At 37.7% G+C, this 13,476-nt stretch overlaps 1 protein-coding gene across 1 annotated transcript in view; it reads right to left on the bottom strand.

Annotated features, from left to right (window-relative positions):
* LOC143017777 (negative elongation factor A-like) overlaps positions 1-6,213 on the bottom strand; it is a 28,143-nt gene extending 21,930 nt beyond the window's left edge. Inside the window, exon 1 of the mRNA XM_076172650.1 lies at positions 5,980-6,213. Within this exon, the coding sequence (XP_076028765.1) occupies positions 5,980-6,189 (210 nt within the window). The 5' untranslated portion in view covers positions 6,190-6,213. The remainder of the gene's footprint in view (positions 1-5,979) is intronic.
* Positions 6,214-13,476: the final 7,263 nt, after the last annotated feature.

Below are 13,476 nucleotides of genomic sequence, written 5' to 3'. Positions count from 1 at the left end.
TTTAAACTGCATTACATTGATGTGAAATTTGTTCCATTTACTGATTATGCAGCTGACAAGATGTTTTTTCTACCCAGATCTTAATTTCCATATATCTTGGACATTCACAATTATAGTTACACAATGAAGAATGTGTTGAAATTACATTTGATCATACACATGCAGCAGATACTCCATTTTTTACAAGTTGCAGCCATAAATCAGGATTTTCACAGCAAGGAAAAAAGAAATATGGTGATTATCACCAAAACTACCAATTTGGTATATTAATTCATGGACCTTAAACACTGCAGTCCCGATGGTAAAGCCACCCAGTAATATGAAACACAGCATCTAAAGGTGCAGCCTTGAGTGGATGGCACTTAGTCACTGGACTAAGACCAAGATATCTATCAGGTTCATCTACTTTCTCTTACCCTTTAACTTAAGGAAAGTTGACAACATGTGACTGTCCCATTACTCTTGCTAGTCAGTGACAGAAAGACCCACACCTGTACAACACATACAACAGATGTCTAAAAATATTAAGATTCAAAGAATATGCTCAAACATATTAGAACTGTTTTAGATAAAAAAAATTATATTCAATGACCAAATTATGAAAATCCATCCAACCAATCAGAAGTACAGTACTGCTCAGTGACTAGACCCAAACAAGCTCAGATTGATAAAAAAAAATAGTAATAATAATAATAATACATACATAAATATACAGATGGCTTTTCCCCCTTACGAGGGAAAAAAAGGACATAAAATCCATTTGCACCTATTTCATCCTCATATACTCCACTCACATTCACCCACTTCCCTTCCTTTTATCTTGGTTCCTCCTGCAAGACAGGTCATCCCTGCATCTCACCCACTGCCCTGGGTCAGAATCAATGTAGCAAGACAACACATCCACAGCAAGCTGCTTCATTTAATAGGTGACTCCCCCTCTCTGTCTCCTCATGTAGAAAAGAAGATGGGGAGAAATCCCTTCGGGCTGCATCAAAAAATCATTCACACATACTCCCTCACCACTCCCTTCAACAAACATTAACCACTCAGAAGGCCTACAAAAGATAGTTTCCAAGAGTGTGAAAAAAAAAAACATCTACACACAGCAAAGATCTACGGATCAAAATCTTAGAGATGAACACAGGTAGTTAGCCACTCTCCTCACATTTTTCCCTTAGCTCCTTAGGGATAAAAGGTCATCCCCCTCTCCACCCATTGCTCGGGTCAGAAGTAAAGCAACACATCCACAGAAGGCCAGTCACTTTATTTAAACAGTGACCCACCACCCCTCCTTGTCCTTCATGTAAAAATGGAGATGATGAGAAGAAATCCCTTTGGGATGTGTCAATTTATATTCTATTCACAACCATTCTCCACTCACACCTTTCTCTTGCCTTCTCCCTCCCCTACTCAACAGATATTCCCCTTTTTGCTAGTCTTCCCTCATTCACTCTTTCCATGTCCCCAAACCATCCCAATATTTTTCCATCAACCCTATCTGCCGGCTTCCTTTCCACCCCTGCTCTCCTACTCATCCAATTTCTTAACCTATCCATCCTCATACCATCCACCATAATTTGCAAACACTTCATCTCAAACACATTTAAATTTCTCAGTTCTGCTTCTCTTCAATTCCAAGTCTCTGCCCCCTAGCATTGCATGTCCACATAAAGCTGGTCCTTGTGATTCACCATGGTCTTGGATCATATGTTGGACTCATGATCAACAGCTATTTCTCTCCCAGAAGAGAGCTCAGAGCTCATATATGACCGATCTATGGGTAATGTTGTGACCTTACACGCACATGTACACCCAAGTCCCTACCCACGAGAGTTGGAGTAACGACTCGCAACGCAGCAATACTGAAACTATTTCAGCCCTGGGCAAGATTTGAACTCTGATCACTGTAGCAGTGGTTGTGAATGCTACCACCGCACTGTAGAGTGTTTAAGTAAATATATACACTTCTGCATTAAGCAACAATCACAGGCACCTACTGCAGTTCCCAGTGATAAGTGGTCTAAGGCGGGTGTTATGGAGCCTCTCTTGGGTCCAGAAGCAGCGGGTTCGAATCCTCTGTGCAATGGTCATGGAGATTGTCATATATATAAAAATAAAAACACTGACACATGTGGACCCTACAGCAATAAATGCTTTGACAAATATCAACCATTCCTAGTCTCACAATAACATCCCAACAATCTGGAAACGAGTACACGTAATCCCTACAATGAAATTAAACAAAATTCAAGATAATCCAGCATCCTATATAGACATCTCTGCTCTATACCATAACAAAAAAAAAACACACACACATACAAACATCACCAAATCAACATGGGTTCAAAGAGGGCCATGATACCAACAGAGCCCACTAAACATAAATACGACCCCAACAGTATTCTACTTAAACATTTACAAATCCTGCCTCTAGTGCCCCCACAAAAATACATACTCAGATCACAAAAGATGCACTCCACAATAAACTGGCAAATTCTACAACACATCACAACATCCTACAAACCATACAAAACAAAGCCCTAAAGACAATTACAGGCTGCACAAATACAACACATACAGACCATCTATGCCATGAAATGAAAGTTCTCAAAGTCAAGGACCACGTTGACATGAGAGGCACACAGACACAGCACACCCATAACAGAACACCCACACACACCTAGAAACATCAAAACAACACACAAATACTCTCTTCTCTTCCTCTACAACCATGAGACACCAGCCTCCATAGGCATATCCATAATCATATTGCTCACTGCTCCATCAACAAACTGAAAGATAATACATTGCTGCATGCCAGACCCCCAGATATCCATCCCTCTGAATCCTCTCTCCCCTGAGATGACAAAGTCCATTTGGCAAGACTGCAATGCAGCCACCATCCAGCCTTTCTAAGTTAACATAAGAGGTTGGATGACCACATTGTAAATACCTGTCCAGGATACAACACCTCACCCCATACTATACAAGACATTATGGAAGACTGCATTGTACACAATCATGAATGCCAGCAACACAATATACACTCTATAGGGGATTTGTGGGAAAACCCCATTCCAGCCGTGGGGTTCCTCAAGGAGGTGGGACTGCTCAGACAGACAGTCTAGGGAATAATGACAACAACAACAGAGAAATCACTTCTAAGGTAAGCTAGAATTGCAGGTATGCATTCAGCCCATCACCTTGAGATTTCAAACTTTTATCTCCAGGATTGTCCATAAGTATATCAACATATATCTGTATCTTCTTTCTGAGGTTTAAGTTATTAACCACTTTAATGTTTCAGGGTAACTATAGTTCTTTAAGATTTCAATATGTTTTATAAACTTCCTGTGAATTTTTTCCATACCATATTTCTGATACCATTATCTGAATGTCCTTATGATCTGACTTTTTCTATTTATTCACCTATGCCTTCCACACCTATTTTATTGATCTTTCTTCATGGAAGAATATAACAAAAAATAAAAATAAAAATAATAACATAATATAATGATAACACTGATGCATGAGTAATACAAATATTGACAACTTTACATGAAAAAATCTAGTAGAAACAAAAACTGACGCTATAATAGCTGCTTTCACATAAATATTTTTATATGGAGTACAGTAAGCATGAGAGAAAAAAATTAAGCATTAGGAATAGCACCATGCTATATATGAGACTTAATAGTATATAAAAGACTCCTGATTTCTGGCTATCAATTGAGAAATGAAAAGATTTTTTTAACCTGACCTTTAAAGGCATATTTGTTGGTAAGATTCTTATGTCTGAAGGGAGGTCATTCCATAGTACACTACTAGTGTGATAAAAGTTGTTTTTGCATGAGCCACAATGTCTGATTTTTTAGCAGCATGAGTTATTTCTGGTGCAGTTATGCACTATTCTTCATCAGAAATCAACAACACTCATTTCACACACATACTCCCAAGATTCTTGGCATAACGTACAAATCCATGTCATTCAAAAACAGTTCACAAACATAAGGACAAAATGTACACCTAGACTTAACGCACTTAAATAAATTGCAGGAACAACATTTGGAAAAAAATATATATATGTTACTACTGTATACAATATCCTCAGTGATGAATTATATGAGCTCCACATGGGCTCCTAGTCTCACTAAGACACACCACAACATCCTACAAACCAGTGACCTTGCTGACCAGGGATTTTTTTTTTTTCCAAATTGGGGGTTCTACTCTCCCTCCTTTCTACTACCTTCCTTAAATCTTTCCTTAATCACCTCTAAGATAAACAGTTCACCACAATGTCCCAAAAAACAGATGCATTTGTTATCATCAATGAAATACCTTTACTTACTCATTGTTATGAAATCGTTGAAGTCACAGCACAACATATTCAACTTCATGTGTGATGTTTTGTGTACGATCCAGGGACTCCTACTACAATCTTCTGAACAGTTAAGATTAATGAACTGAAACTTGTTTCTGTTGATGTTATTGGCACCAGCTCATTTATACACTAGGTCCTGTTGTAAATGATCTACGTCATTAAGCGTACACTGCTATCACGTGCCTTTGGAGTTTGGTCCTCAGCCAAGTTGATTATGTTATTTAAATTAGGATTAATGTCAAACATAAGGGTGAGAAAAAGCAACGATACTGGGATGGTATCATGTAGAACAGAGCTCAGTATAATTTTCATACTACTTTTTTGTTTTTAGGTTTAGACAGATTCCTATTCATTAAGAATGCAACTATTCATGATCCAGCTTCCCCTGAACTAACAAGACAATAGTTTCTAAAACAGAATCGCATGATCCACTTTGCCAAATGCTTTAACAAAGTACACATCAGCAAGGGAACCTAACTGTACTTAATTAGACACCCTTGTTAGACAAGAATGTATCATTGGTGTTAATAGGGGTAGACAGGCATGATCTATCATATTATTTTTTAAGCCATGTTGTATAAATATTGTGCTTCTTTCAAGAAATCATTGTCCTCCAATTATCTTTTCACAACCATCTTAAGTTTACATGAATACTGAGAGATATAGCCAATAACTTTTAGCCACTTTCTTATTCCCTACTTCGTGAATTGGTACAATATCAGCTGTCTTTATAGATGTAGGAATTATACAACTGACTACCAAGAATGAAGAGCAGTGAAAATATGATTATGTCAGGAAAGAAATCTTTAGTTATGGCAGATAATACCCCAGTTGTGCCTTACAACTTTTGTTGGCCTGTATATTAAGAAGTAAACAAAATACTGGAATGCAATGCATAGATCATTTGAGGTCCTACAGAACGTTCCACGTCAACAAACTGGGTCTAATTAAGCAACACGATGATGCTGAAGCTGATGAAATTATCTATGCCAGGCAAGTGACAAGTTCATGGAAAAACTAACGACGGTTTTAATCTACAAATTATTAATTAGAATGAATCCAATCGCAAAAGTGTGCAAGTCCTTCAATAATGTATAAAATAACAAACTTTGCAGTCGTTTTAAGTAAAAAAAAAAATAAGACATTGCACTTATTCGGAATATACGCGGGTCCTCCCACTACCTTCTGATATATCTTATTGCCCCAACTCGTTTTCTTAGAATTCCAATTTCATTTGAATACTTATTATCGTAGACGTTATCATATATAAAACTCAATACTACTATAAGTAAGGCTTGAGACTTTTGAACCCAGTTTCCCGCCTCATCCATGTGTAAAGATAGGGTGAAGCGAGAGGTGCGACAACTTTGACCTAAACACCAGTGCATCACAACTATCACGACATCTCATAATCTTCCGCTCAAACCTCACTCTCTTTCTGCGTCTCACGACTCATATGAAAAGATTTCAATTTGACCAGGGCACACAGAAAGTAGCGTGACGTCTAAGCAGGCCCGTACTTCGTACTACCCTGCTACCCGCCCTAAGATCAACTCCAACTCCAGATGTACCTTCAGTGCTTCACTTCCACTCACCTCTTCAACATTGCGCTTTGGAATTTGGAAGAACGACAGCAATAATTTCAATTTCACTTGAGTTTGAAGTTCTACAAAGCACTCCTTTATGTTCCTTAGCACTTCAATATTCAACTGTGAACATATTGAACCTTCAGTCCACGTATCTGAGGAGGTTCCGAGTTTATTGTGAAGCCAGAGCGAGATGTCACTGTCGCGTACCGCCGCCATTGTAGGTGTATACAAATCTGACGTAACGTAATGTTAATACAGCCATGTTGGAAGAAAATATGCGCGGACTATTTGAAACCACTTAGTTGGACGTATATATATGTATGGATTTATGTATTCATATAGATGTATTTATTAATGTATGTGTGTGTATATATGTATGTACACACGCACATATTTATGTGTTTGTAATATATATATATATATATATATATATATATATATATATATATATATATATATATATATATATATATATATATATATATATGACACACAGGAAACCCACAGTCGGAGAAAATAAACTTCGAATAAAGAAGAATCCTATATTTCGGCTATCAACTGTAGCCCTCTTCAGGAGACTCTCCTGAAGAGGGCTACAGTAGATAGCCGAAATATAGGATTCTTCTTTATTCGAAGTTTATTTTCTCCGACTGTGGGTTCCTGTGTGTCATTTACAAATGTGCTACTACATTTCTGTTTATAAATATATATATATATATATATATATATATATATATATATATATATATACATACATATATATATATATATATATATATATATATATATAATATACATATATATATATGTTTATATATATATATGCTCCGTTCCTGTTCCTGTATACAATTAGGTAAATATACATAAACACACACACATTATATATATATATATATATATATATATATATATATACTGCAACAAAACACTAGGAACGTGTGTTCACAAATGCGTAAGTAACCATTAGGAAAAGTAAACTAGCGAAGCAGAGCGCTTTCGTATAATTACATCTAAAGTGCTTCGTTAGCTTACTTTTCCTAGTGGTTACTTACGCATATATATATATATATATATATATATATATATATATATATATATATATATTATATACACACACATATATATATATATGTATATAAATATATATATATATACATATATATATATATATATATTCACAAGAGTATGTATTTATTTATCATAGTGTTCAGGAAAGGAAATATGTACAGGTAGTCCCCCACCTCTATCCCCATCCTATCATACCTAACTTAAGCCTGTGTGTGTAAGTGCGCGTGTGTGATTCTTAATGGTTTTGGATCACATGTTCGATCTTTTATATGCAGCTATTACCCTCCTGGATGTGTGTATTTCTCGAACTGCATTTATGTAGTTGACTCCACTGGAGAAAAACACAAGAAAGTGAATCCCATTCATCAGTTCCATGGGAGTATAGTGGCATCATTCTTATCCCCCATCACAAGGGCATAAGGAAAAAGGAGGGAAGATTTAGGAGTAATAAATACAGATTAAAAAAGGTTAGCAGGAAGTAGAACCAGCAATGGCAAAAGTGTAGCTCCTCATGTGTTGTCTGTAACATAAATCATGTGTGACTGGTACGAAGAAATACGCCCCAAAAAACTCCTTATGATATTGACTGCATATAACTATGTAGCATTTACCCCTACGAGGTACTGAGGTGGGAGCGGTATGAAAGGTTTGAATGTGTATGTACTTTATATATATATATATATATATATATATATATATATATATATATATATATATATATATATATATATATATATATTGAGACATACTGACAGGTTGATGTACGCGGAATAGGAAACACAGGAGTCTTAGACTTGAGTTTATTCCTGACTAATTTCGCAGGTATGCTTTGAAAAAGCATACCTGCGAAACTAGTCAGGAATAAACTCAAGACTAAGACTCCTGTGTTTCCTATTCCGCTTACATATATGTATATATGTATATATATGTATATACAGTATGTATATATATATACATATATATATATATATATATATATATATATATATATATATATATACATACACACTGGGTAGGGGCTACTTGGAGCTCAAACGTTGTCTTTATCTCCAGCAGAAAGAGCATTGAGTATGCAATGGCCGATATTCAGGTTATGTATTGTACAACGTACAAGTTCCCCAATTTTTATTTCGTTTACTTAAGACATCTTTCGACTAACAGTTCATCTTCAGGAGCTACTGCTAGTGTGGCGAGAGGAACTGGAATAAAGACTTTAATATGTCATGGGATTTACATCACATCGAGGAAGACACCAAATTATCTTGGAGCACCTGTATACCGTACAGTGAACACCATGACAAACATCTGAAACCAGGTTCATCCATGGATGTTTCCAAAGTAACCATGGAGTCGGATCTGGACCATGCCATGAGCTACTTGGAACTAACTGGATAGTTCTGACAGATGTGTACTCGAAGTATCACTGCATTCATGCAATCCAATAGGCCCAGGCTGAAGCGATGATCGATCTACTAGAGCAAGACTGCTCACTTCGGATATCCTCATACGCTGGTTACGGACGATGCTTCAGCCTTCCTGCCAGAGGAGTTTCAGGAGTCGTGCAAAGAAAGAGGAATCACACACCTCACTGGTGTTCCATATCATCCTGAAACAAATATATCAGCAATGCGACTTGTCCAAACGTTCAAACAATCGTTGTCTAGCCATCCACCGAGAAAAGCGCTGCAGGAGTTTCTGATGAAGTTCTGTCATATTCGAAACTCCAATAGGATATTCTCAAAGCGATTTGCTAATCTCAGCAAATTCGGGCAAATATTTACTCTTTGCTGTCCATGTCTGTGCACGTTGCTCAAAGCAAACAGACAAAATAAGCAGCCAAGTCACAGAGGCAAATCGTCGTCAGAGTGGATCGAATCTACATTGCCGGTAATCCGAACTATGCTCTTTCATTTGGCCCACAGAATCGCCGGGTGCCTGCGATTGTCACTAAACGCAGAGGCATACGCACGCTCACTGTGTCTATTTGCTTTCTTTGTGCCGACGCTCAGAACAGATTGCCACGTCCCGCCGCTAATAACAGTGGCATTGCGTAGACAACAAACTGTGAATACAAACTATTCCGAACCAATTTCAAGGTTGAGGTCTGAGCGGGTACTAGCCCCGCAAAAAAATAAATAATTTTTTTTATATGTGTACGAGTATGGGAGGAACACGTGATTCTACTGCAAACAAGGTAGATAACTAGATACAACGCCCGCAGAAAAAAAGGCTCATCTACAGAAGAAATGCAGCTCTGCAGAAACTACACAATAAGTACGATTCAGAATATCCATGACAGTCCAAGCGCACAACAACGGGATCAAGAAAATCACAGGTCATATAATATCGAATGTGGTCTATTGAATGTTCAGTTAGTGACTAAAAAATATAGATATTCATGCCCTTATCCAAAACAATTGTTTTGGTGTGTTAGAACTTACGTAAACTTGGTCGATTTCATTTGACAATGCCAGGCATCTGGATAAGTCACCAGCTACCAATACTTTTATACACATTCCATGGTAAAATAAAGAGGCGGGTCTTGGAATTATCCTTGTGAACTCGTTTAAGGAAATTAAGATCATAATGGGCACAAGAAGTGATACTTTTGAACATATTAAGTTATCTGTAAACTGCAGGGAAACGATTTTATTTCTGTTGCGGTGTATAGGCCTCCGAATCTGAGTGCTAGCTTATTTAATGATTAATTTAGAACATACTCGTACTTGGAATCATTAAACATGTTAGGTTAAGTGTGAATATTTTTATCTGCGGTAATTTCAATTTTTGGCTTTGATCACAATGGCTACTACGCTGTGGAGCTCATTGATAAGCTCTTAATCTATTGAACAAAGACTCGCTTTTTTGTGTGGACTATGATCTTTCCAAAGAAGTGTATGTTGCAGAATGTTCTGTTTCTCTTGCGTATAGGTTAGTGAATTATTTGGATTCCGTATGTCAATGGATCACTTTAAGAGGAAAAAACGAAATTATACCAAATATGTTTAGTACTTCAGGTGGATGTGCTGTGTCTTGCGACACTGCTTCTGACCCAGGGCGGTGGGCAGGGTGCAGGGATGACCCGTCATCCAGGAGGTGCTCAGATGAGAGGGAGGGGTGTGGAGTGTATGTAGGGATGAAATGGGTGGGAGTGTTTTTATGCCTTTCCCTTTTTGGCTACCTCCCTTGTAAGGGGGAAAAAGCCTTGGTATATGTATGTATGTATGTATGTACTTCAGGTAAACTTGAAACGATGTTTTCGTTGTGTAATAGAGTTGAGAAATGAGCTACTCGATTTTCGAATCTGCTGAACGATACTGTTAAACAAATTTGACATATACTTCCCGGTAACTGAGAAAGAAACGATTGTGAAATATCTCGCCATCAATTTCAATGGAGAAAATGGGCGGAAAAACTAAAGAAGACAAAGGAACGTTTATGGCGAAGGAAACTTGTTGAATCACGGTGCGCTTACTCGGTTGCAAAAACTAAAGAGGAATTCAAAGGAAGAAATCTGCATACTACAGGCAGAAAACTATGAGTGCTGGGTCGAATACAAATTATAGAAGGCGCTTGATAGCCTAGCGGGAAATATAAAATAAAATTAATTTCCAAAGGGGTATTTTAGTGGGTATGACTATCAGGATATCATATCACGGCACTCCCACGGACATTGCCTCGCCCTTTGCCAGTGAACCTCAATGTGGTTAAAGAATCCGAAAGACGAAACCAACTTTGGGATAGCGTTCATTTTTCGGTGAAATTGTGCGGTGTGATTCTATCCGTGATATCTTGCACTTATTTGTGGATATTTTTTACATTGATATAGAAAGTAGTGTATTTCATGAGGGTAAGAGATTGGCGATAATGGAGCCCAAAGTAGGCTAATCTTAATCCGCAGTGTCCATCTTTTAGACCGGTTTTTAATTTGACATTTTTATTCAAGATAATAGAAAATGTAATGTTAGATCAATTGCTGGAACATTTGTATTGTGTACAAGCTTTGTCTCTTATTGACAGGACTATTAGAATAAAAGAGTCTATGTTCGACAATAAGTTATCTAATTGTAGGCTGCTCGTACTGAAGTTGAGTACTTGAGTGCTCTCTACACGGCCATATAAAGATAGCATTTTATTTCAAGATAACAATACTATTGCTATTGAGGAAGATGCTTTGCTCTCCTCGGGAAAATACATCGAGAGAAGAATATAGTATGTTCAAACAGGACAATAAATTTAAGCCACAGTGCATCTGGAGCGAGAGGTTTGACTGTAGGGCAGTGTGTAAGTTCCGTTTTACTTTGCATATATACAACTGAACTATCAGTTTTACTAGAGAAGCATAGATTTTAAGTTAAAATATTTGATGACGATACCCAATTTTATATATTGCTGAAAGAAACTGGGTAAAGATAATGATGTGAAATGAATTTAATCGAAGTAGCTAAAGTTAAATGAAAATCGAGTGTTTGGAATGAGGACTCTCGGAGGGCGGGTATTTGACCGCTACATATACCATGGGGTCGTTAATAAACACAAGAAAATAGTACTGGTCCGAACACGCTTCCCTGTGGTACACCACTCCAAACTAGTCGACATTCTAAGTGAGATTCCTTAAATGCAACTCGATGAATTTTCCCACTGCGATTTTTAATAACCAGGTCATCCCTCCCCCAAGAAATACCCACTCCTTTAAATTTGTTTGTTAAAGGTCAGATTGCACAACGGGAGACTCGAAATTCCAAGTAGAGTAAATGAAAAAGCATTGACAATCATTCCCACGAAATATTTTGGCTATTACAATTTATTTTAGGCAACAAAAACGACATATTTCAACTCTGAATAAATCACCTGCAGTTCAAAAACAGTGCCTTCATACCTTCGGCTATCGTCGGGAATCTTCGGGAGGAAATGTGACGTATTAGTAGCTAAACAACGCTTTTCACACGTCATTGTTAAATATTGAATCTATTGAATAGCTGTGAGAAAATGTAATAAAATGTGGTCTATTGTGTAGCTGCTTAGTGTAAAAACTGGCTAGGTAGCGGTCGGAGTTTATTTCAATTCCCCAATGATGCAGATCGACGGGATGAATGGGTCTGGAAGGTGAATAGATCCGGGAGAAAGAAGGGATCGTTGCCCATTGGACATAAGCTTTACATGGATCACTTTGAGCCCGAATGTTTTATGAAGAATGTGGCTCATTCTATTGGATATTCGGGAGTTGTAAGGCCTATCTAAAGGCAGATGCGACCCCAATGATCTGTGCACCCAAGCCAGTCCTTGGATCGTTCCCCAAATTGGCCGATAGTCGAAGAAGTTCGGCATTCAACAAACACCGCAGGCTAGAGGTGACGCATTGCTAGTTGCACTGAAGTGTTTGGCACTAAGCCAACAACACAGGGCATAGCTTAGGCTGTAGGCCTAGGAAGCTTATGTAACATTTTGCGAATATGCACAGATTATAAATACTAATAAAATGTACAGCTTCAACAATGAATTCATAATTGGACGCAGATATAACAAATCCATTTGACATGTACATATGAAGATTAATAAAAAGGTTAGTTTAGGTTCACAATGTATGTCTAATGAATTCGTTATCTGTGCACTCAATTATGAAATTGTAGGTGCTGCATACTTAAACGAATATTCATAATTTGTGCAAATTCACAAAATGTGCATGGCAGCCTACACAAATGACATACACATGTAGGCCTAGGCCCTGTGATCCATGGACTTCAACATGATTCTCCCAACACTTCCAGGTTATGGCTTATGTTGTTGGCTTATGCCTATGTGACATGATACCGAGGCTGTCATGACAGGCACTAGACTAGACCTATGGCTATCCCCCAGAACCCCTAACCAACCAACCCACCCATCTAACCTGGCCAGGATGGGTGAGTAAAGTTATGGTTAGGTCTATGGCCACAACACCAATTTATCAGGTTAACATTTAAGAATAAGATGATGATCTACTTTCGTCTCAGGGCTAGCCTATCCCTAGACATACCAGTCAGTATTTCCTATTTTTTCTGCCCTGTATCCCTGGTTTTCCTCTTCCTGGTCCGGTTCCCACTCTCTTTATATGGTCGGACTTCCCATGTTCATCATCGTCAAAAAGATCAACCTCGGCATGTTCAGTCATTTGCTGATCATCTTTTGACGTTTGGCATCGTATTATGGGCTCGGACATAGGACTGTCCCAACACTTCCAGATAGGATCCGACCAGATTTGTCAGGCGGCTTCAAGATCAGATCATACCTTGGATAGGGTACCTGTAGTCGAGAGGATTTAATTAATTTCCTTTTTTGAAAATTGGGATAACAATTGCTTTTTTTCAGTCATCGGTATTTTTTCTATTTATTCGAGTCTTCCTAAACAGTAACTAAAGATGAAAAATCAAGGTCACTGCGCCCTTCTTCAGTATT

The sequence above is a fragment of the Oratosquilla oratoria genome, chromosome 33 (assembly GCF_046742065.1).
Source record: "Oratosquilla oratoria isolate Oo_2021 chromosome 33, ASM4674206v1, whole genome shotgun sequence".
Taxonomy (NCBI): domain Eukaryota; kingdom Metazoa; phylum Arthropoda; class Malacostraca; order Stomatopoda; family Squillidae; genus Oratosquilla; species Oratosquilla oratoria.
This window is presented reverse-complemented; position numbering and strand designations above follow the sequence as displayed.